General features: G+C 34.9%; 4 protein-coding genes across 6 annotated transcripts; 1 reads left to right on the top strand and 3 right to left on the bottom strand.

Moving 5' to 3' along the window:
* Positions 1–7,864: 7,864 nt before the first annotated feature.
* On the bottom strand, positions 7,865–17,237 carry IntS6 (integrator complex subunit 6). Of its 2 annotated transcripts, none has more exons than XM_036376175.2 (2): positions 16,783–17,237; positions 7,865–13,669 (listed from the first exon to the last, which is right to left on the bottom strand). In XM_036376175.2, the coding sequence occupies exon 2, from the start codon at positions 13,475–13,477 to the stop codon at positions 10,106–10,108; it is 3,372 nt and encodes a 1,123-aa protein (XP_036232068.2). In that variant the 5' UTR covers positions 13,478–13,669; positions 16,783–17,237; the 3' UTR covers positions 7,865–10,105. The 2 variants fall into 2 exon arrangements, with proteins under 2 accessions (XP_036232068.2, XP_014085609.2); XM_014230134.3 differs by having other exon boundaries at positions 16,601–17,237.
* A 444-nt stretch (positions 17,238–17,681) lies between these two features.
* LOC106614402 (DNA replication complex GINS protein PSF1) lies at positions 17,682–18,634 on the bottom strand. 2 transcript variants are annotated; one of them, XM_070109390.1, is made up of 3 exons: positions 18,453–18,634; positions 18,331–18,395; positions 17,682–18,150 (listed from the first exon to the last, which is right to left on the bottom strand). In XM_070109390.1, exons 1-3 carry the CDS (start codon positions 18,522–18,524, stop codon positions 17,826–17,828), a joined length of 462 nt encoding a protein of 153 aa, XP_069965491.1. In that variant the 5' UTR covers positions 18,525–18,634; the 3' UTR covers positions 17,682–17,825. The 2 variants fall into 2 exon arrangements, with proteins under 2 accessions (XP_069965491.1, XP_014085610.2); XM_014230135.3 differs by having other exon boundaries at positions 17,682–18,273; positions 18,453–18,629.
* A 113-nt stretch (positions 18,635–18,747) lies between these two features.
* On the top strand, positions 18,748–22,578 carry Rtel1 (Regulator of telomere elongation helicase 1). The gene is made up of 8 exons (XM_014230173.3): positions 18,748–19,897; positions 19,957–20,489; positions 20,547–20,961; positions 21,023–21,271; positions 21,332–21,477; positions 21,566–21,695; positions 21,785–22,084; positions 22,143–22,578. Exons 1-8 carry the CDS (start codon positions 18,863–18,865, stop codon positions 22,353–22,355), a joined length of 3,021 nt encoding a protein of 1,006 aa, XP_014085648.2. The 5' UTR covers positions 18,748–18,862; the 3' UTR covers positions 22,356–22,578.
* Positions 22,579–22,755: 177 nt separating this feature from the next.
* LOC106614398 (uncharacterized) lies at positions 22,756–24,582 on the bottom strand. Its single transcript, XM_014230126.3, has one exon. The coding sequence runs from the start codon at positions 24,097–24,099 to the stop codon at positions 23,551–23,553; it is 549 nt and encodes a 182-aa protein (XP_014085601.1). The 5' UTR covers positions 24,100–24,582; the 3' UTR covers positions 22,756–23,550.
* Between the last annotated feature and the right edge of the window lie 332 nt (positions 24,583–24,914).

Below are 24,914 nucleotides of genomic sequence, written 5' to 3' on the forward strand. Positions count from 1 at the left end.
CAATAACATACTATACGAGTATATATTTTCTATAATTTGTTTACTCTAAATGCGCAATGAGTCAGAGAAATGCTTATGAAATGGCGGTGGCTTATTGATGTCCCAAATGGAATGCAGTCGTGTCTTCTGGAAGCCACAAGCTCACGCTTTATTATTATTTTGTTGAACTGGAATACATACCTACCTATAAATATTAAATAAATTTCCGTACATCTTTATTGGCATAAACCTTTCGATATTGTACGAGTCTGTGCATTAGGTAATTTGATAGGATTCATGCAAATGTACAATACACAAGCTTGTATGTATGGTATAACTATTTAAAATAAGTTTGCCAAAATTTGTTTGCTTTTTTCAACAATATATGCATTATACATATTTATATATGTATAATGATACATCTGTGTTTGAAATAGTAGCAGTAAGAACAATCACATGTTATATATAAAATTGTCCCAAACAAAAATGATAGATTAGATTACTTTTTAGAGAGTGTTTAACAAAAAATATGTTAGTTCGTGGCGTCATGTACGAAGGAAGAGAAAGGCTTTTCAAAGTTTTACAGTTTATGGCTCTTGACGCCACGCGCTAAATATTTTTCTATCAAAAGCACTTTAAGCAAAGAATGAGAAGAAATTATTACAATTTCCATTTCTGTCATGCTGTGTAGTCTGAGAGTCTCAAAAAGAGAACTAACTACTTCTATTTTAAACTATTTTCAAAAGGAGCAAGTTTTGAAAATCTCATCGAATTAATTTCGCACCGCATATAAGCTTACTATATATTATTGCAGTACTTATAATAAAGGTCGATTTATTGCTTAATTTTTAAGTCTCTCGTTTGTGTTTATTACAAAAATTAGAAGTTTTTAGTTTTTAACTACAAGTAGAGATATTTCTGGAATATTCATGCCGAATCTAAGTAAATTGACTGTTTAGAACTAGAAATATCATGACGATGTCATCAAAAAAAATTAGTTTCGGAAAAAAATGCGCTTAAACTTTGAAGTAAACTCAACCGACCGATTGGCTCGACATTAAAACGACTATTACTTTGGAAAAAAATTTGATTTAGGGAAAATCTTATTAGGGCGATATTTTTATCTGAGTTATCGAAACATGACATAATAAAGCCTTTTCAAATTTATATATTGGACAAAAGCGTCTTGAGGGAGACGCTTTCGTTCTCGCGGCAGTCGGTTCTTCGTAACTTGAACTAAGCTGGATTTATGTATATCCGTTTGGAGGCCTGTGAGCTCAAAAGCATTCCTCAAAATTAGTTTAGGAAATTTTCCTGCTTTTTACAACAACGATAACAAATAATATGATCCTTGAAACAGAGTAACGGGATGGGAGTTGGAAGAGAAGTCAGAAGAATATAACTGCCAGAGAGTCAATACAATAAAATCTTCAGACCATACTCCCATAGACAATTTGAGGCAAGATATCAAGTACGCTATTTGTTTAACTTCTATCATCCATATCACGTGAATAATGCGAAAATATGGGGAACTGCTCTAATAGCTGCGGATTATTATTAATGTATTTATATATTAAGAAACCAAAGAAATTGTCTTGTTTTTGTTTAAATCAAGTTAAAAAAACTACCATATATACAGCAAGTCTATACTAAAAGTACTTAAGTTAAGCGCTGAAAAGTATTTGGTCTAACAATGAAACAACGTTTTTGCTATGAAAATATATGTACATTTTTTGCTCGCCATAATCCCCAACTAGGATAATGCATTTTTTGTAACGGTCCTCCAACAATTCGATACCGGTTCGATAGTGGAAGTTTTTTCATATTTTTTCCAACGAATCTAGATAACAGCCGCTGGGTGCCAAAAGTGAGGCCCACGGTGGGTGAGCGAATAGTTCGGTCGTATCACGTAAAGTTGGAATCGCTGTGGCAAATTTGCACTAACTCTTCCCTCCAGGGGCCAATTCAGACCAATAAATTCGTAATTTTTCCATTGTAAACAAATATGGAGAGGTAGCGCCACTTTGAGACCAATTCCTTGAGAACGATCGAATGTAATGTCATGAAACTTTTACAGTATTAAAGTTAAGGTTAATACTCTAAGATAGGATATATGGATTTTTCTTTGTGACGCGCTCTACGGACAGACCACGTAGTATTACATACCTTGAATGAAATTGGTTTTGAAATTAAAAACTTCTTTGAAAACTGCTTTGTTGTTTTGGTAAATATGTTTTGCATATATTATGCTTTTCTTTTCATCGCTATTGTATATTAAGTGCTTCTCAAAACAATTCAAATAATGCCACAATTAATTGTGAAAAAGAAAAATTCAAATTAAACATAATAAAATTGAAAATAGCTGCTTACACAACCATCAACATACACATCTTCTTCATATTATAATATTATATATATACATAGTAAGTGTGTGCACTTGTAAACGTATAACCAGAATGAGCGTAAAAAAAGAGAGTCATAAAAAAAATACTTTAAAAATATCATTTCGAAAACGATTTTTCAAACAACAGGTGTAGGTGGCATAGCGTTTACTTAAACACATTTCTTTACAAATGTATGTATGTAAATACGTGCGTTTTCGTTGTTAGCATTTGCAACGGCTAAATGCACGTCTAAGCGAATAAACCCGCACAGCAGCGACCTTGAAGAGATCTCAAGGAATAGTATCACTGTCGCTGTCATAGTCGGTCACTTCGTCACAGCTTAAAAACAGGCACATGACAAAATCGCATATGTTAATATGTATAAGTATATTTGCTTTCGCTTTCATTTTGGAAACATTTTTGTGCGAGTTCTGTATGTATGTTTGTATGTGTGTGTGTGTGTGTGGGTCGAATATTCTCACTGAGTTAATTTGTGAAAATTTATTCTACGAATCAATCAAAAGTTTTTATGCATGTGTATTTACATACTTGTACATATGTATGTATGTACCGTTGCGTGAGTGTGTGTGTGTGGTATGAAAGTGCAGATAATCAAATTAAAATATAATATACTTATATTTGCATAGCAATTGTTGGTTGATGAAAGCCGCAACCTTTATTATCGCATCCAAAACACTATTTGATACATATATAGTATAAAAATATAATTAAACTCGATTTCCAAAAAAAAAATATAGTATATAAATACACACTTCAGCTGCATAAAACGCGCATGTTACGTGCAATCCCTTGAGTACTTACTTCATGAAAGATAATTTGAGTTCTGCAAGCCCTTAAGCTGCAGAGATTACATTGAGATATGCAATTTGATTTAAATGCTTCACATAGTTGAAATAAAAAAAATCGCTTCTTCCATATTAGATAATACCTTTAGAAATTACGTACAAAAATTTTAAAACGATAATTCAAAAAATTTTTGGGTTACAGCGTTCTGAAGTGTAGCCGCTCAGTTCAGTCAGCGCCATCAGTTTATCTTTAAACGCATTTGTCTCAAAACTATATTTTTTCAAGTTGTCTTGTCTAATTACATGAAGACAAATGATCCGATCACTATTAAATTTCCTGCATGTTTTATATATACTTATAGTCCTCCTTGCAATGACCTACCGGGTTTTTGAGCTGATCTAAATTGCGGAGGACCCAAAGCGACCAAAGGTTTGTGTAAAATGCAACTTGTTTTTAAACCACCACCATTTTGTCAATATCTTCTAGTACAGAAGTTTTTTAGGCTTCATCTGCGCAGATGGCCGGAATCACAGTGTAGGACCGTTTTTTATGGCCGTCCGAGATGTAAAGAAGAGTAATTAATTTTTTTTTCAAAAATTGTAATGTGTATACTTAAAATATGTACATATATGTTTGTATATACCCTTTTAAGACCATTGATATGGTCGTTTTTTTTAATACGCAGAAATATTATTTTTTAGGTTATCACACTAGATGTATCCCTTAAGTTAGTCTTTAACTAAAAAAGGCTATGTTTTTTTTTTTAAAGGACTTGGTATTCTTATATCCTCTGGATGATCGGCTACCTTGGTTAGGTCGTCCGGTATGTAGTTTTTAACCTTAAGTACGAGTCTTTGAGCCGTTAAAATATCTCTTGCATTCTCTTTATTTTAAATATGTTAGAATAGTTCAGCACTATTGTTTATAGATATAGTTATTTTGTCAAATTCATAAACTAAAAATGAAGATGGTCTTGATTAAAGAATTATTGATCGATCAAAGCATCAAATGGATAGACCATCCACTGTACGGTCGTGAACTTGCATTAATTTTTTTATATCAAAAACAAAAGTCTATTGATAAAAACTGTACGAGTTACAATCGGCTTTAGGTAGACATGTAAGCCGGACACGACTTTACCATTCGATCAAATTTGACCCGGATCTTTTCCTCTGCGCTGCCCGAATCTACACAATTTTTTTCCATATTGATAAGACCTGGTTACAATATTGCCTGGATTTTTCGCTTAAAAACCTCACTATGACCTTTTGATTTTGTTAATAGTCGCATTATGAACACATACCTTATTTCAGATGTGCAACTTATTTTTCTGTTTCATTGAGGGTTCTAGAAGTTGCATATTTTGTTAGAAATACATTTGAAAGTTTGATCTACCGAAGAACGATCGCTATTAAAAGATTATTTCAATAATTTTAAATTTTGATTTTCGCGCGATTTGAACCAATGACACAGAAATTTATAGTCACGCACAATGCTATGTAACCCAGTATACACACACTAATATATTTTTGTCATATTTTTCTATTTTGTTCTCAGCCATGTGTCTATGTACTCGTGTACATATTTGTAAACATATGTATGTATCTGTATATGTATATATGTATATTTATAGACAAAAATTTCATTATTTTGCTGAGATCTGGTCAATTAAATTGTGAATCATTTCGAATTGTTTATGGCTGATGCATAATATTAAGAATATTAACCTCCTGCCAGTCTGTCCAGCCAGTCAATTTCATGGTGGCGACAACAATTACGAAAATAATGAAAATACAAACTATTCGCTGTGATGTCATATACACCCAAGCTCTTGTACGAACCTATTATAAGTATATGAGTGTATGGGGGCAGGGAAAAGGGCATACCTCAGTAATCCAACAAGAGAATTTTTAAAATTCGATTTCAGTAGTAAGTTTTCCTCATACTTTTGTATACTAACGGGAAAATATTCGATACATATTCGAAACATATTCATATGTAAGCAATGTATATTGTAAAATGTGCTCTATCAGAAGCAGGGATTCATTTTTAAAGACTTTTTAATAAGCGCACTACCTTCGGGCTTTGGTTTTTTAAACTTAAGTGGCTGGCATTAAAGATTCTAACTTCAGGAAATGTCAGACAACGCGAGGGATCCATATTCAGCTATCTCAGCGTGATCACCGCCTCGAAACCAGTGAGAAGACTTTCATATCCCAAAATTTCGACCTTTGTAGAACCCATCAGTTAATTACATGGCTCTACAAAAAAATATATTTTTTTTGTTGCCCTGTAGTCATCGAAAATTTTGATGGTTTCAAGTATCCAGATTACGAATTTATTCATGAAAATACTGAATGTGCTCTTGTTTTTATGATATTTTCAAAATTTATTTTTCCAGTCATGACGCAGGTTCTTCACCATTTTTCCGCGCATAAAAACATCACGTGATCCCCACTTGCAGGCTTTCTACCGAAAATATGCGAAAATTTATGCGGAAGGTTTTAAGGTTTAATAAAAATAAATCTATAGTCTGAAAATCTTCCTTTGCGTTTCTAAAGTAGTTCGCATGCCCTCAGAAACATGATGCCGCCAAATTTCCAGAAATCATTACAATCCATTAGTGGAAGTCAAAAGAACGGTGAAACATCTACGTCGAAGTTATTTTTTCAAAATGAACTCAGGCATTTAATACGTGATCAATTTGGGAATGATATGTATATAGCAATTGGTCAAAGTGAGAACAGAGAGAGAGAGAGAGCGGTTCCACTAAGATCTAAAAGCGACGAAAGAAATGTGTTATGGTTGATGGGTTCGACTTATTGTGGCAGATTATTGCTGATCTTTAGAAAACACATTGTCAACTGAAAAACTATAAAAGAAAAGCGCATAAAAAGCGTTTAACTGAGATATAACAAATTTTTTCGACATTTTCCTCCCTGTTTACTTCAATGGATCCTTATTTGACAAAATAAAACTGATATTATAAATATAACTGTTTCATGTTTTCTGATTTTTTAATGTAAAATTAAAATAAAGATTTTAAAATAAACGAGAGCAAACCTTACAAAACCATTGATAGTGTCATGAAATGAGAGCACAAATATATCCAAAATCGATCTTATACTCATATCTAGGGCAACAAAACTACTGTAGACCAGTGTATTTTCTGCACTATGACTTTTTTAACACCGTGCTGATATATTATTAACATAGACATCTTCGATTCGCCGTATCCCTACTCGTAAAATTTTGAACCATACCAACAATTTGATGTGTGTTAAAACAAGGCTACCCAATTGAGCTGTTATTGTTCTAACGCTATATGATTATGCCAGTCGTTGACATTTATACCAGTTTTTGTTCGACTGACTTTACTGTTATTCAATTTATACCAATTATTTACGTAATTCGCAAACCTTCAAAGTCTACCCAATCGAAGACAGCTTCACGCTTTAAGGAATAGATTTCTCGAGTTGTAGAATGCTTTGCCCATAGAATTATTCAGTTATACCTGCAGGGCATACACACATACATGCATTCAAGTATGCAAGTACATTTTCAAACATTATCCACAACAAATTAATGCTGCTCTCACACTTACGTTTCCATTGCATGACTTTAGGCGCAGAAAATTAAATATGAACGCACACATACAAATATATCACTGTACATACATATACATATGCGCCTGCATTTGCATAATTAAATCAAATAAAACTGCGTATTAAAATTTTTTTCCAAAAACAAATTAAATAAAACAAAATAAAAACAAATAAAATGGTTTGCTTTTGTGCATATTTAAGTAGCGTTTCAATGCATCATTTCTAATACTTTCCTTAATACAGGGAAATCCATTGTAATTACTCCTTTGTAATAGCGACGTAGCAGGGATATTTACATACATTCATACATATGTACATAAGCGCTTCGTTAATCAGTGTAAGTGATTTGCGCGACTTTTTTTTGTACATTTCGCGAGAATTTCAGGAATTTAAATAAAGCTGGAAATAATTATAAAATTACCAAGTCAAGGAAATATTTTTACACTCGTGTTGAAGTTCGATTTTTGATTTAAAAAAATTTTTTTTTGGGTTTTTGCTGATTTTTCAAAAAAAATTTTTTTTTTTTGGTTTTTGCTGATTTTTCATTAAAAAAATTTTTTTAGTATCTTTCTGATTTTTGATTAAAAAAATTATTTTTTTTCTTTTCTTGAGTTTTGATAAAAAAAATTTTTTTTTGTCTTTTTCAGATCGAATTTTTTCTTTTTTCTGAAATTTTTTGGTTGCAGATTTTTGGTGGAGCCTCCCCTTTGTGTTTTTTCTCTTTTTTACCGTTCTTCTAACTGATTTTTATGATTACTGATTAAAAAAAAAATTATTCTTTAGTCTTCCTCTGATTTTTGATAGAAAAAAATGTTGTTTTTTGGTATTTTTTTGGATTTTTCCTAAGCATTTTTTTTGTTTGTTTTAAGTGGTGGATGTTTTCTGGCTATTCGCTTTTTGGCCATAATCTAACTAATTATTCTGAATGTTGATTCAAAAAAAAAACAGATCTTGGGTCTTTTTCTGGTTTTTTAGTTTTGTTTTTTATGTAGGCGGAGAGATGTTTTCTGGTTTATCTGTTATTTCACCGTTCTTCTAACTGATTTACACATACATACGTATGCAGGGAGTTATCAAGCGTTGTTAAAATTTCTCATAAATGTATTTATATTTGTGTCTCTTTCACTCTTTTATAATTTATATTATAAAATATTTAAATTACATTCAAAAATTTACTTAAGTATTTACGTTATGCATTCATATATTCTATATCAATATTTTAAACATTTTCACCGTCTGTACTAAGTATTATTTAATTTAATTATATAAATTTTCTTTAAGCAATTTTCCATATATAAATAACCAATTACGTGTGTGTATATATGTATGTACAATTACAAAATTTAAAATTGAACATGAGAAAATTAAAACACTGAAAATTATTTATTTGCTAATATTTTTATATAATTTTGTTGTTGTTGTTGTTGTTGTTGTTAACGCAAAGAAGAAAACAGATGTGCTTGTGAATACATCCAGCTGATTTGAGTTAAATTTTTTTCATAAATTTCTGCGTACGCTAGAGTCACCCTAGTCACTCAATTTTTTTATGTATATATGTATGTATATATTTTATTTACATACCTATGCATATACATATGCAATTTTTCTTTATATTTACTAAATTATAATATTACGGAAACAAGTTAAACTAGAATAAAATTACATGAAAATGTAAGGTTTCTCAGTTGGATGTGAGGAAAGGCCTAGCGCGCTCCCTTTCGTTTTACATTTACGTTAGTTAAACTTAATAATTTTTTTTTTTTCGTTTTTGTTTTACTGAAAATAAACGAATTTTTTGTGTTTTGAACAAAGCAAAATAATTACTTTAATTTGAATCTACTAAAGCAGCACAATCACGTGTCTTTAAGTGGTTGATAACGGAGCACAAGTACACAGCTGACAAGTCGAGTTTATGTACAAACCTACATACCACTATATATGTATATAACACCAAGATTTGGGCTTGTGGGCGTGGTAATTCAATTATAAAGTTATCAGTCTATTCTTTTATATCTTCTAAAGATAAACGACGGAAAGTATTTAAAACAAGATCAACAAAAACAATTGAACATGCGTTAGCGCAAAGTAACGGTCACTGGTGCGTAATCATACTTGTGGTAAGGGGTGGTACTAAAATGTTGCTGCGAGTTGCTTAATGTTCAACAAAAATTAGATTTTTGTTAAATTTTTAAGCGATTTGCTCTAACAATTTCATGTCGTAAATTAACGCAGGCAGGCAAAGCGAGCACGTATGCAGATTTTACTAAAGTAATGCTCGTATTGTATTACAGTAAATACGTTAAATAGTAGTTGAGTCCACAGAAACCAATTTTTACAAATAAATTATATATTAAAAAATGGAAAAAAATTTGTTTAATGTATTTTCGAAAAACTAAATTACTAAAATTATTTTTCTTTGAAATTGTAAATTTTTAAAATTTAAAGAGCTACAAAAATATTGCAATTTAGACGCAGGGATAAAATTTTTTTAAATCTTATATCAAGCGTGATATTTAAATTTTATAATATAACTTAACTGCTTGAATTTGCCATAATTTGTAAAAAAAATATATATATATATTTACATTTGCTATAGCTTTATTTACAAAATAGAGTCCCTTAATGACTGAAAGGTTATTTTTACAATTTACTAAAAATAATAAATCAAATATGTAAACGAACGTTTGAAAGATGCTAAAGTCCGCCCCAAATCGCAAAACTCGCTTTAAACGGTTATTAGCAGACCGTTGGAACTCTGTGGACCCACTACTAGTAGTAGCATTATCTTATATTATATATATGCGCCTAAGTATCGCCTAACGTGTTTGAAACCATTTCTGCACATATAAATGTACAAGTAGAACCTTGCCTGCAGCTATAATTCGAGTGGCCAGGCACACACACACGTACAACACGCCAACAGCATGCATGTACAGAGCTTTGTTAACCATTGCAAGTTCAACACCTCAACTCGCCCACGCCCACATTACTTTTTAGTTAATAGTTTTTTTTTTTTTGCTTATGTGAAGAACCACATTTTAAGTACCCGTTTTCTTTAACGAAAATGAGCACCCACTCGCCCGCATACACACACACGCACATTTATACAACGCACCCTTAAGCGTGATTTGATTAGCAATCGGCATGTCACATACAACTTGTACACATTTTGGGCATATGATTTTGCATTTGATAAGATCAGCCTGTGCGGCTCGGTGGTCTACGATGATCTTAGGGTATTTTCCTTTTTTTATAACAAAAACTATTGCCGTTGACGGTTTTGCCTGTATATGGCTCACTAGCTCAATTGATATTCCATAATAGTAATTGTTAACTTGTCGCCGTTGTTGTTGTTGTTTGTAATTGTTGCTGTTGTTTCTTGTCCCACCACTCTTGTATGCTGTCAATCATTTGTTTTCGTCGGAAACGCAACGATTCGCTGATGCACATTTTTATGAAATTTGATTTCATTTCAAAATCGCCCTTAATTAAATTGAGATGTTCTAACAATTGTGTATAATTACGACCTGGACGTCGTATATCGCGAAAAACTTGTGTTCTAATTTCCAGGTTATGTTTACGTGCCGCATCTCGTTGTTCATCTGTGAGTGGCGGTGGCCCCGACACCACAATTGAGTTACGTTGACTAGCGCCGTTACCAATGTTATTGCTAGTTGTTATACTGTTAACGCTGTTGTGTTGATTGTGATTGGTCACATGATTTGAATTAGTTATACCCACATTATTGGTCATTGACTCGCGTTTCAACGTATCGAAATTGGCTGAAAGTGTCACAGGCGACAGTGAATTCGCCACTGCGGCTAATGGTGGTGGCATTAGCACAGACTCTGCTGTTTCCATTTTGACCGGCGCACCTGCAGTGACTGTGGTATCGGGATTCGGCGCGGCAGTTGCAGTCGATATGCCAGCATTGCCATTGTGGCATTGTTGTAATATGCGCGATATTTCTTGAGCATCGTTAATATCGTTGTGTTGATAGGCAGATGCTTGGATATTAAGTGCGGGAGTTGCTGCGGTTACAACGGGTACTGGCGCTCCTAATGGAGGCGTTGTTGTAGGAATACTAAGCAAAGCATTACCGTTGATTTGAAGAGGAGCAAATACGTTAGGCGCTATCGTTGGGTTGGTATTGGTCAACACGTTTGGCGCTACTATAGAGCCGATTGCAGCAGGCACCACATCTACAGGTGTCATAATTGATTGACCAAAATTATTTATATAAGGTTGTGGTGAACCTGGCGGCGACATTGGTGGTAATACATTGTTATTGCTTGGCATCTGTACTATAGGTGGCAGTGGCAATGTGCCACCAACCGTCATGCCAATAACAGCCGTAGAATTGATTGGCGTTGTGCTGGGCCCGCTCATATCTGAATCACAGCTACTTTCGTCGCTAATGCCGTTGATAAAATTACGTACATAACCATTGATTAGCGGTTCACCAGGTTCGTCTTCGTTGAAATCAAACGCGACAACAAGTCTATCCGGATCACCGTCATCGGACATGTTCGATGAAATGGATGCGGTTTCTGAGGCGCTATCATCATCGAAATCAGACATTGAAGAAACCGATGAGTTTGAGGCATTTGCAGATGTTACATTCAAACTTGGTGTGCTAGGTCGCACGTCCGTGGAAGTACGTCGAAATATATAGTCCTTGCGTATGGGACCGGCCTTGCGTTTGCGTGCACGTGATGCGTCGATTTTCTTTGGCACAATGCCACCTGGCACACCTGGTAGTGGCGCTCCACCTGCACCATTATTTGATTTCATTGGCGCCACATCACTGAGATCAGCTTCGTCCACCATAACCATATGCTTATCCTTTTTGTATGGATTACCGAACATGTGTTGTCTTACGTTCGTCGGTTCGATTTCGCGCAAAGGATTATCCTTATTCTTCAAGTATTCCTGGTAATTACCCATTTCGGCAATGGGTAGGCAGTGTCCGGAATCTTTCGCCACCAAACTGGTGGGCGTTGGTCGTAGCACAGTTTCACGCATACGCGCTATTTCTTCCATCAAATCACGTCGTGGTATATCGAATGGATTGCGATATGACTTCGCCGACGATTGACGTGTTAGCTGTGGTACAACAATTGTGTAGTTCTCAAGTGGTTCAATCTCAGCGTGTAATTTTGAAAAGGTCTCTCTCAACAATGGATGACGTACCAGATCGCGTCTCAATGGTACGCCGGGATTTAATTTTGCAGTTTCGATTTGTCGATACGGCGGTTTCGGTTGTTTCAACTGTTTATACACCTTCATACAGAGATTTTCTTGATCTTGCTTTGCGGTGTTTTTGATATGCTTCAACTGATTGGCGATGTTCGGTGACAAATAATTGTCGACATTTTCCGGCAATAAAAATTGGAGCAGCTGATACGGTACATTGATGTTTAGTAACGCTTTCCGCAAAAACGGGCAGTAGTATGGCGGTATTGAGCGCACATAAGCGTTAAATTTATACACGAGATCGTTGGGCGGACTCATATTATACTTGTGTATAAGGTCGTGCAGCAGCGGCAACAACGCCGGATAGTTGTATGCCAATACATACAGATGTACTTGTGTTAAATTCTGTGAGGCCTTCAAATAACCAAATGGTAATTCAAAACCATGCATTCCGTTCGATATGATCACCTGCCAACATTTGTTCATTTCACGTTTTTGCAATATCTGCAAAGTAAGCGGACTGCCTTCGATCTCGTACTTATCAACGGGAAAGCTGCGCACCATTTGCGGTTCGTCAACAGCGGGTGTGACTACTTTCAGTTTGGGGTGTGCATCGCGGGGCGGTAATGTTACCGCCTTCGGGTCGGGCCAATATGGTTCCGGCAAAGGCCAGTATCCAATTGGGAAGGTCTTTTGGGAAATATGTTTTTGCACGTAAATCATTTTTTTCATTGGTTGAAATATTATGTCCTGAAGCGCTTCATTTGGCACACCGTCTTTTGGTAGCATTGGTTCAAATTGTAAGACGACTCCCGGTTGCACTTTCTGCACCAAACTCTCTATACATTGATTTAGAACATAATGCGAACGCACACGATACGAACGTCCGCCTGTCACCACACACATACGTTCTATGGGCGAATCATCGTGTGGTACTTTGCCCTCAGCACGTTCATCCACTTTATTGCCAGGCATACGCAGAACTAACGAAAATAGTCGTTGATCCCAACGAAATGGTTCTTTTGTGAAATTTGTTCCTGGTATTTGTGTATTCAATGGCAGTATAATATCTTGATGTACACCATTGCGGTACGAATACCGTCCACCATCGGTGATCACAATGATAACAGACGGCTCCAAGTAAAATGGACACCGACCCTGACCGTATGTGTCGATACCCGATTGCATGCGATTCAGATTTAATAAATCGAAGGCATTCTTTAATGATTCACCCATTGAGGTGAGTCCATTGCTTTGCAGATTTTTCAACTCATTCATGAATGTTGCATGATTCTCTTTCCAACCGGCCTTAACATTAGCGGGTGGTTCTTCGAAAGTTAACAGCATATAGCGATCACCCAGACAATCCTGTGTGCGTTGACGATATTTCAGGAATGTCTCTACAGCGCCCTTCGCTATATCCAGATATGATTTTTGTACGCCATTCACGTAGGCTTTCTGGCACATCGACGCGGATGTGTCGACCAAAAATAGTATTATGGTCATAGCGTCCGCACAGTTACCGTGTTAATACACTTTTTGATTTTTTAGGGTGCGTTCCTTTTATAGTTATTTTTGTTTAATTTGCTGATTAGTTTAGTTTTCCTAAATATTATTTTTTTATTTGTCTAAAAAAAATAATGCACTTGTTGAATTACATCTGCATCGACTTCGGGAATAAAAATCGCGTTATTATGTCTGAAAAACAGTTTGAAAAAATATAAGGCATGTTAAGCAATCGAATTTCGTATAGAACTGAGAGAAAGAGAGAGAAGTACAAGGTTATTTTATTTATATTTAAGTACTAAAATTTTTTTTATTAAATATCAGTATGTAATATATAACAAATTTCGTTTAAGTAAATATTTAAAAATAATTACTTGTAAAATTAATTAATTAAATCAACTAAGTACTTGTTTAAATCCATTGAGCTCATATAGTAAAGAATTAAAAAGTAGACTTCAACAAAGATTAAGTGTAATGCCGATTTTCTCCAAAAACAGCGCTTCCTATCCAATTTTTATTTGAGCTCAATACGTTTATAAACATTATAATTTTTTTATATACCCTGAGCATTGTATATTATGTTTGTCAGCAAGAAGAAAACGTCGGAGACCCTATAAAGTACATATGTACATATGTAGCATGATGAGCTGAGTCGATTTTAACCTGTCCGTCTATCTGTATATACTAGTACCTCACTTTTTGTGATATCGATCTGAAATTCTGCACACGTCCTTTTCTCGCCAAGAAGCTGCTAATATGTTCGAAACCCACGACATCGGACCACAAAAGCATATAGCTGCCATAAAAACTAACCGATCAAAATCAAGTCCTTGTATGGAATTTTTTATTTGTAAATGGCATTATAGCTTCGGATAAACCGAAGTTACTGTTTTTTTCTTATTCATAGATTCATTTTTGCAACTAGTTGAAAGAATACTAAACACATTTCTTCATTCAATAGCATAAGCTTGTTGTTTCCCAATCGAAACGATTAGATTCTTAAAATCCCAAAATATAGCCGGAGGTTAAACAAAAGACTCTTTGTTCTGTAAATCGTTTAACTAGAATATAATTAATATGAAATTTCTAAAAACTCAATAAATTCGACTGTGTAAGAATTATTCAATTGCAATTCATTTAAAAGCAATCAAAAGTACATTTTTCATGAGGCCTTTTTCAATGTAAACTATGCGATTTTAAATAGGTTTAAATCATACTAACAAGAATACGTTAAGCAATATTCAATAACCTTGGCAAGAATTATGCCTAAAGATGGCGCTATTAGGCCGGAAGGACATAACATGTGCAATTCCACAAGTTGAAAATTTCAAAACTTTGAAGCACATACTACATATACATGTACATATAGAAAAGTAAATAAAACTCAAACAATAATGTGCATTGCAAAGCAAATAGATATACCACCGACTCGACTTTACACTTTATAAAGCAATTAACTTTCTTTCATTCTGAGTCTAATGTTACGCATGCTAGTCCCCAGCTCCAACATACACTGCACTCTAAAACTGGGGAAAAGAAACGTGCGGCAGACGATGAAATAATAGTGGCAATGTATGAAAAGCAGTTGTTGGGTATTTGTTCACTCATCACTTTTAGCTCAATTGAAACCAATGATAACTGAAATATTTTGTTTTGGCCACAAACGAACGAATATTCTTACTATAGAATACTTTGCAACCGTTTACGATACCGCTCAATATTTACTATTACCACGGTTAAATGTTATCGCAACTTTTTTGTCGTTCTGTTTTTTTTTATTTGTCACTGGATATAGTACAAATTTAAAAACAATTCGATTTTCCTCTCTTTTAGCTAAAAGAGAAACCAAAGTAGTGGTGAGAAATAAGCTGGCAGCGGTGTTGTCACTTAAGTAAATATGTTAACCACTTAAATAAATATATTAGCATACATTATTTGAAAAGAATTGTTAAATAACAAAATTTTTGAATTGCATTCGTATATTTAGTAACGATTTTAAAATCTTTACAAATCATATACTAAATATACGGATTTTTTTCTTTAACTATTGAAAAGTTAAGCTATTTATTTTGCTTAACTCTCAGAAAACATGGGCCAATATATATTTTTTTTTAAATAGAAAAATTGTCACAAAGTGTTTAGTTCCACTTTTGAAAGTTAACGAATTTCTTCAACACCTGATTTTGAGAGCAGACGGCAACACTTCATTAGCAGAAAAATTCTCACGTGCGTGAAAGCGAGACGACCAATAAACGACCGAAAGTTTGACATTTGGCAACAACAAAAACACAGAAAATAAGAAAATGATGAAAAACGTTTAAAAGAGAATAAAATCCAATAGCTTTGCAACGGTTGGCTGTATTTTGATAGCTCGTCTAGGAGCTAAATGCTAAACACTAGTCTTGAGCTTCATAGTGGCTCTACAATTCTACAAGTGCTCAAGAAATGTGCTAAATGAGTTTTGACGTTAATTAAATCATATAAACAAATGTCACGCAATTAGCAATAAAAAAATCAACACTTTTATCTCTATGCTAAATTAAATTCACACCAACACAAATTAAATGTACGTCCTTGACGTAAAGAAACTCACAAACGGTAACATGCTGCCGAAAATTGTAAACAAAATTCTGATCACTACAAGTAAAGAGTGAGGGTATGAGTGCACGCACGCATTGTTCAATTAGTGGGGTGAGTGGACACACTATACCGCGCGGCTGACACTGATAAGTACTTGTACATACATGTGCACCATTGTAGTAGCCCCAAAGCCTTTGCAATTTAACTTACAGCAACAACTTCAAACTAACAGCTATTGCTATCACTAAGGTGAATCGACATGCATGAGCATAATCTTCTCACATTTTTCGCTAATTTGTTTTCAAGCTTTACGTTTTTTTGTAAATAACGTCTGAATGCAAAAACAAAACGACGTTTACCAGTTGTCATTGCCTTTACAGTTGCCGTCGTCACCATCATAGAGTGTCATTACACTGTTTCAAACTTTTTGCTCCAATTGTTAAAAGTTTGAAAAGTTTTCTGATTTTAATAAATACACTTTATGCTATTTTAATATTCCTTTAAGTGGGAGTCATCCCAATTCAATAGAACGCTGTGCAATACCTTCTTCTGCTCGTCAGCTACGCTCCATACGCTGTGCTTAATAAAGCTTCTCCATCTTCAGTTTCCTAAAGAGGCGTTCTAGTGGTAATCAATTTGTGCAGAAAGTGTGTGGTGCGACGGAACGACTACATCAATGCAACAACAAATATACGTAAATATATCGTACACACACGCACACACACCATTAAATGAACAGCAGATGAGAGGACGAACAGTCGGTAGCGCCACTGCGGGAGCACCAACGATTCCCCAAAAGTACTGCAAACTGTTGTTGTGAAGTGTTGCTGTCGCCTCTTCTTTTTTCCTTCTACTTCTCGCTCGCTCTCTCTCTCTCTTTGTTTCACACTTTTGTGCGCCGCTGCTTTGCTATTTGCTTACTACAACAAATTTATCACCACTGCGAGCGAGCACTGCTATTTGTTTTTGTTCCGTCCCGAGTATTTAGTTTTGATTACGATTTTTAACCGGTGCTACCAACCTTCCTTTCCAAAAGCAAGAAACAAACTGTCAAAATTTCACTGGACTACTAGCATTCGCCGTCGTTCATCGTTCGCCCCTCGTCCATATGCACAAGCAGACACCAAGAATTTTCAAATTTCCTTTGCGCTCACTTTCGTACAGCGAAATATGCACATAATGACAGGGATAAAATTTTCCCTAAAAATTGACATTCGGTGATGGCTGCAATACAGTTGATTGTGTTTCGAATTTAAAAAATTTAACTTAAGCCAAGTATGATCAAACAAAAATATTATATAATTATAAATAGGATTCTATAAATATAAAAAAAAAAAATTATTGTATCACTATACACTTCTTCTACTTCTAAAGTAGTCAGCTTTTATTTATATCATAATATGATATTATATTTATCCTAAAGTAACCTCATCAATACGTACTTGTATTTAAATAAATAAATCTAAAAAAAATCACGAAAATATGTGAGGGGAATGTTGTAGTGACAAACGGAAATAAATAATAATTGTCGTAATAAAATATTCACGCTTATGTCTAAATATTTTTTATACCAAATTGACCTGAGCGTCGGAACACAAATTCGACAAAATATAAAAATCTCGAATAACGGTGAAGAGTATTATGAAAACATTTGTTTTAATTTCATGCAATAACAAAAACAAGTACAAAATTAATGATAACTTTACAAAAATTTCATTAGACATCTGTATACAATTCTACAAGAAATTTTTTAATTAACTATACCTTTTCATGCAATATGTTGTAGAATTCCCTGGCGAACCAGCGTTTCCACTTGCGCACGCGGCAAATAATGTTGACTGTTCTTTTTTAAATATATCACTTCACCATCTTCTAATTCAAATTTGCCATAATCTTCCAGACAACGCACTTCAATATATAAAGATTTTGGTGGGCGTAGATCACCCGTTAAATCAATCCCCTGTCCATCACCAATAGAACGCATGTAGGATGCTAATGACTTTGAATATGTGTTGAAGAAGTTCACTTCAGGTTCGCACAGCGATGTTTTAATATCTGCTGGTATAATTGGTCCAAACTCCCAACGAAGTGCTCTAATACGTAGCAAACGTTTAAAAAGATATGTTAGTAGACAGCGTTTATTTCTTTGCAGGGCGGCGTGTCGAAAATTTAGTAATGGCCACAAAGTGCGATCACCAGAGGTTGAATAATTTGCACTATGTAAAAAAATGCAAACTCAATATCTTTAATTATTATAATACTATGCAACTTACGCTTGTGCACAGTTTTCTTCAAAAATTGCTTTAATTTCCTCCAATACTTGACGCACTCCATCATCCTGTAATGCATATTCGAACATTTCTCAAACCTGACAAATTTAAACCCTTTTACTTACATCAAAAGGTGGAATAGTCTGTGAAGAACGTTCTAGTTCTTTTATTAACTCGAAAGCTTTATCAGCAAACATTTTACTTGATTTCGCGATTTTATTTAACTTTTTGCACTTCAGCAACTAAAATACTGAACAAATTTTAAGCGCGTTTTTGTTGAATTGTTTACGTTTTACTTATGTCATTACACTTGCTTCGTTGTCAGAATTCCAGTGTGGCGTAGCTTGTTCACTTATCTTACCAACCAACAAACCATAAGAAACTGTCAAAATCAGCTGTCTCCTATGGTTTTGGCGGTATTTACAAAAAAACAAAAAGGAAATAAGCTCGTATGGTATAGTAAAGTGAAATAGACGTAGTATACAAAATATAATTGCGAAATAAGTTATAAAAACATATAATAGTGAATTTAAATATGCCGGAATATATAATCGCCGGCATACCGGTGCATTTTCCATTTGAACCTTACGATGTACAAACGGCATATATGGAAAAAGTAATCAGCTGCCTACGTGATGGCACGAATGGTGTGCTGGAGTCTCCAACTGGCACGGGTAAAACATTAAGTCTACTATGTTCATCTCTAGCTTGGTTGTTGTCGCGAAAGGCGGATATGCAATCATTAGTACAAAGGAATGCGAGGGGCGGAGCAGCAGCACAACAAGCGGTTAATGAATTCAATGCAATACAGTCGAGAAATGCTAGCTGGGGCATACCAAAAATTATATATGCCTCTCGTACACATTCCCAACTAACGCAAGCCATGCAAGAGTTGAAGCGTACATCATACTCTTTTATGCGCGCCGTAGTTTTAGGATCGCGCGACCAGTTATGCATTCATCCAGAAGTTATGCGAGAACAAGGCAATTCCAACAAAGTGCAACTTTGTAAATTGCGCATACAAACGCGCACATGTTCATTCTACAATCGTGTGGAATCCAAGAAAGACAGTCCTGAGTTAAAAGAGCAATCTGTAATGGATATTGAAGATTTGGTGAAAGTAGGCCAGAAACTTAAAGTGTGTCCCTATTATGCATCTAAAGAATTGACTAGTGACGCGGATATAACATTTATGCCATACAATTATCTTTTAGATCCAAAAGCGCGTAAAGCAAATAAAGTTGACTTGAACAATACAATTGTAATATTAGATGAGGCACATAATATAGAAAAAATTTGCGAAGAATCTGCATCTGTGCAAATACGTTCGTCGGACATAGCTTTGGCTATTGACGATGTCACGCATGTAATGAAGGCAATGATGAGTGAAAACGCGTTAGATTTCATGAGCAATGACGAGCCGAAAGACTTTAAATTAGAAGATCTGGCATTACTTAAAGAGATGCTGTTGGATTTGGAGAAAGGCATTGATGCTATTGTAGTCGAAAACAAAGCAGAGGGCACCACATTTCCACCTTCATTTATGTTTGATCTGTTAGCTGAGGCAAAAGTAAGTGCTCCGTTAACGAAACCTATCCAGCATATTAAATGAAATTTATTTTTTGGCAGTTTACTCCAGCTGCAGCACCTGCAACATTAAATTTGTTAGATCGACTTGTTCAATTCATGACTGTTCAGTCTCAAAATAGCGCATTTCGCAAAGGTGGTAGCTTCGAAGTGCTTTCTAATCTGCTAAGCGTCGTATTTGTTAAAAAAGAAGATATTATAGCAAAGGTGCTCAGAAGCTTCAAAGTGCATGTGCAAATCGAAGAATTGAAACAGCAGACCAAAAATTCTGGCAAGGATGGCTGGTTGTCGAAAGCGTCCAGTAGTAGCACAGTCTCCACCAAATTACCCAAAATTATTAACTACTGGTGTTTCAATCCCGGTTTTGGCATGGAACAACTTTTGAATACACAGGTACGCAGTATAATTTTAACGAGTGGCACCTTAGCGCCTTTGAAGCCATTAATTGCCGAATTAGCGGTACCAATTGCACAAAGTCTTGAAAATCCGCACATTGTTAATCAATCGCAAGTTTTCGTTAAAATTATCGGTACTGGGCCCGATCGAGAGCAGCTCATATCAAATTTTGCCAATCGGTAAGACTTCGGTGGATTGTTTATGCTTCTTTACATAATTTTAATATATGCCTTTAGCGACAATCCGAAGTATCTCAGCTCTTTGGGTCAAACAGTACTCAATGTTTCACGTATCGTACCCGACGGTCTTCTCGTGTTCTTCCCCTCCTATCCACTGCTTAATCAATGTGTAAACGCTTGGCAGGCCAGCGGACTTTGGGCGGAAGTATCTCGACATAAGCCGATCTTTGTGGAACCACGAAGTAAAGATAGCTTTACAACAACAATGGAGGAATTCTACAAAAGTATACGCGATGCAAAGGGTGCGGTTTTTATGGCGGTATGTCGTGGTAAAGTATCCGAGGGTCTTGATTTTGCCGATCGTAATGGTCGCGCTGTGATTATTACGGGCCTGCCGTTTCCTCCACTAAAAGATCCAAAAGTGATTTTAAAGAAACGGTACTTGGAAGATAATCGCACAAAGGAGAATGAGGTATGCCAATATATTTTGTTTGTTTTTACTATCCTCTAACTGACGCCATATGATTTTTTAGCTTCTAACTGGACAAGCATGGTATAGCTTAGAGGCGACTCGTGCCGTTAACCAGGCTATCGGTCGTGTTATTCGTCATCGACATGATTATGGCGCAATTTTATTGTGTGATATGCGTTTTGCACAACCTAATCAGGTATCACAGTTGTCCAAATGGGTACGTGGACATTTGGGCACAACACCGAAAAGTGTGCCCTTCGGTTCGATTGTGAGAGAATTACGTGAATTCTTTCGAAATGCAGATAAAACTGTAAATCACAAGCCCATGCCTTTAAAATTACTTATTTTTAACAACTATTTTCTTGAACAGCTTCCAAAACCCAAAGAGCGAAGTATCGAATCTCTGGTAAGCGAGACTTGTGAAGAAGCTGGTATTGTGCAAAGTCCTTTCTTCGCTAATTCAAAATTGGTGCTTGAAGCGAAAAATAAATTTACAACGGCGCAAACAATGGCGATGTAAGCATCTCATTTACAATATCTACGTTGGAGTATTTTACGTGAAGATATTTCAAAATTAATACATGTGCTTACAATTACCTAACAGGAAAGTTGAGAAAACAAATACAATCGAAGGTTGGACACCCGATGACTACAAAATGGCCGCAGGACGGTCTCAAAATAGTAAAGTGCCGAACGCTATGGACTTTATGAGTCGACTAGACACCAATGTAAAGGTATTGCTATGTAAATACATATACATACGTATATTAGTAATTTCTGTAAGATCACGAAAAATATTAATGCTCATAAAATTATGTCACAGTCTATAGACTTCAATGGTGCCAGCTGCAGCGATTCCCCACGACATAACCAAGTTAGTTTATATAAACGTGAGCGAAATTCACCGACTTCCAGTCCAAGCAGCAGTGGTAGTGCATCCCTTGCTAATGTTAAAAGAAAACGCTATAAATTAGTGAAGGATACCTCCATTATCGACTCCTCAACCAGCTGCACATCTCCATCTCTGGATGAATTTGGTTTTACATCAAAAGCTAGATTATCCCTTGATCCACCAGTAGTGGAAAAACAAGCACCACAAGAGCGAGTGGAGTTTTTACGAATAGTAGGTGTAATTTATTGCAAAATATCATTCAATGCTTCATGAATATATTTTTTTTTAGTTACGCAGTTCTCTATCTCCTGATGATTTTAGTGCCTTTACAGCAGCGCTAATGGCATATAGTCGTCAGGATAAAATCGAAGAATTTCTAGAACTTTTAGTGCGGGTATTGGCCAAACCGGAACTGCATTACATGCTGCGTGGCATGCGTCGATTTATAAAAATGAACCACAAAGAGTTGTTTGACGCAAGCACTGCGCATATTTTATCATAACCTCACATATGTATGTATATATATTGAACTTGATCGTCATTTGTTCCAAAATTTAATCGACGCTATGTAGTTGAGGTTTATACGTCCATTAACAATATATGTACTTCGTTAGCTACTATAATATATTTAGTATATCAATTTTTAAGCCTTTTTTGTTTAATAATAATTATAAATACAATGCGATATGTAGATATTTTAGAAATAAAAGCATGACAAATCTGAATTTATGCAGTTTTTTTTTCAATTTATGTATTATAGTCAGATGCTGTATGGATTTTCTAGTCGCTATGCAAATGATTACAGTCGAATACAGTCCGGACATGTCATGCTTTGTTATACTTAAATAGAATAAAAAATATTGAATTCAACTATTTTGTATTCTAAAAATTCCAATTCAAAATTCTTTCAATGCAATATTCCAGCAAATAACACATTTTATTTAGTATAACAGACAATAAAGAGCCCACATTTTTTTACCCATAGTTTTTACACGACTTTGCTTCAAATACAATTTATTATTGCATATATGTTTTTAATTTATACAATTTTTAATTTATATAATTTATAATATATACATAAGTAAGTTGCTTGTTTAATATTTAATTTACAGCTAAATTTCACATTTTCTTTCGCATAGCTTTTTAGAGCTAAATTACGTTGATTGTTCGAACGGAAGTTACATTGATGAGTTCATAAATTTTGTATATGTGTACATATGTATATGTACTCATTCATAGCGCATATTCTTGTTTAAGTATTATTTAATTTTGCACAATTGCTAGATGATATCACCCGCTTGTTCTTTTAAATTCCTTTGTTCAATCCCATATTTATGTGCATACGAGTATATAGCGATTATTTGATTAAAAAATATGCATTTACATAAATATACATATATGTATTTGCTTTCAACATTTCAGTTTTTTTAAAAAGTTATAGAATGGTTTTTCCACTTTTTCAGTGAATTAATTAACTTGCGAATGTAAAGGCACAGTTTTAATTTCTTTGTTTTGACATACAATTTTTTCGTTTCTACTTTGCCTTTTGCTTCCATAACGGATACGGAAATAATAGCGCGCAATTTTAGCGCAAAGGGTGGCGAACGTAAGCATAAAGCGGAAATAACAAGAAAAAGGAATTTAACAATACTAGCAAACCACTTGATGCTTATAAATTAGTAAAATTTAAATTTAACTTAATCAATACGCCAATGTAAGCCAAAACGCTCCTCAAATGTTGTACGATTATAAACGCCCACATCGGCTAACACGAGCGGTTCTGTATAGTAAGCAAAACGTCGTATATCCAAAATTGCTGCGTCAAATTGTTGCTTCCAACTGGTTAAATCCGTAACGGTCATATGTATTGGCAATTGCGGATCCGGTATATCGATAGCGGCCGACAAACGATCGAAGGCTTCGGCAATGGGACCCACTGACAGATTCACCCAATACTCTTCGGGAAAACGCTTATTTTCACAAAACGGTGCTCCCTTGCGCATAATGAATATAAGCATAAGTATTTCGTAGCGTTCACCTGCCTCATAAAAGCGTTTTGTTCGCGTCTTCTCCACAAAGTCAATGAGTAATATGAGGGGTGTATAATTTTGCAAGTGCATCAGCAACTCACGATCTGACCACACATATTTACCGCCCTTGACATTGCTGCCTGCATTCGAACTGGCTACCATACTGGTCGACAAGGAAGCGCCTGTTTGTCTAAGACAGCCGCCTTCCTCAACCATGGCAATGTATAGCAGCGTAGCTTTATATGTATGTATTTATGTAAGTTTGTATATGCGTTTAATTTTGTATTTAGTTCGTTGGCTCGTATTGTTAGGGGGTTGATAGGGCGTTTAACTAACACTGACACAAAATGGGGCAAGGTCACGCCGAGTGATTGTGACCAAGTTGATGTGTGTGAGTGCGTTGCACCAGTTGGCTGCTATGTGTATAGTATACGTTAGTGACTGAAGAAAAAGTGCAGTTTCTTATTAAATTAATTTTCCGTTTTCTTTATTTTACTTGAACGACGCACATTTGTAAATGCGTTAAATATTTAAAATTATACTTTAAGCTGTTGCAAATTAATAGATGTATTTTAGAAATCACTTCAAATTTTGGTGTCGGCTGCTGCGCGTTTCGTTTGCGTGCGTTAACTGCTGGTAAACAAAACTGGATGCGAGCAAATGATGAATGCAATCGATAGCCAAATACATTTGACTAGATCCAAGAAGACGTCAATGAAGATATAGGGTGTGAATTATTAATGTAACGAAAGAATTAGACTAAGGTTTTTTGTTTTGAAATGGTGTTAAATTTAAAAAAATATAGAATGGCAGAAATGCATTTGCAAATAGCTATCGCCAGAGGAGATTGTTAGAAATTAGATCCAAATTTTTGAAGTTGTCAAATTGAGATCACCACAACATCAAAGCTAACAATTTTATTCTTATTTCAAAAATAATTCACAACTCTTTCGCAAACTGATAGAACCGCCTCAAACTTAGCATGGCTATACCCATAAGTGCAAATATCACTTTCAAAAATCTTTTCGATA

Source organism: Bactrocera oleae, chromosome 5 (assembly GCF_042242935.1).
Source record: "Bactrocera oleae isolate idBacOlea1 chromosome 5, idBacOlea1, whole genome shotgun sequence".
NCBI classification, from domain to species: domain Eukaryota; kingdom Metazoa; phylum Arthropoda; class Insecta; order Diptera; family Tephritidae; genus Bactrocera; species Bactrocera oleae.

What these genes read in the sequence shown, in the direction of transcription:
- IntS6 (XM_036376175.2), bottom strand. Translation starts at nt 13,477, where the DNA reads ATGACCATAATACTATTTTTGGTCGACACATCCGCGTCGATGTGCCAG.
- LOC106614402 (XM_014230135.3), bottom strand. Translation starts at nt 18,524, where the DNA reads ATGTTTGCTGATAAAGCTTTCGAGTTAATAAAAGAACTAGAACGTTCT. An exon ending in AGACTATTCCACCTTTTGAT is followed by an intron (nt 18,396 to 18,452) that starts GTAAGTAAAAGG and finishes TATGCATTACAG; the next exon opens with GATGATGGAGTGCGTCAAGT. An exon ending in GAAGAAAACTGTGCACAAGC is followed by an intron (nt 18,274 to 18,330) that starts GTAAGTTGCATA and finishes TTTTTTACATAG; the next exon opens with TGCAAATTATTCAACCTCTG.
- Rtel1 (XM_014230173.3), top strand. Translation starts at nt 18,863, where the DNA reads ATGCCGGAATATATAATCGCCGGCATACCGGTGCATTTTCCATTTGAA. An exon ending in ATCTGTTAGCTGAGGCAAAA is followed by an intron (nt 19,898 to 19,956) that starts GTAAGTGCTCCG and finishes ATTTTTTGGCAG; the next exon opens with TTTACTCCAGCTGCAGCACC. An exon ending in GACTAGACACCAATGTAAAG is followed by an intron (nt 21,696 to 21,784) that starts GTATTGCTATGT and finishes ATTATGTCACAG; the next exon opens with TCTATAGACTTCAATGGTGC.
- LOC106614398 (XM_014230126.3), bottom strand. Translation starts at nt 24,099, where the DNA reads ATGGTTGAGGAAGGCGGCTGTCTTAGACAAACAGGCGCTTCCTTGTCG.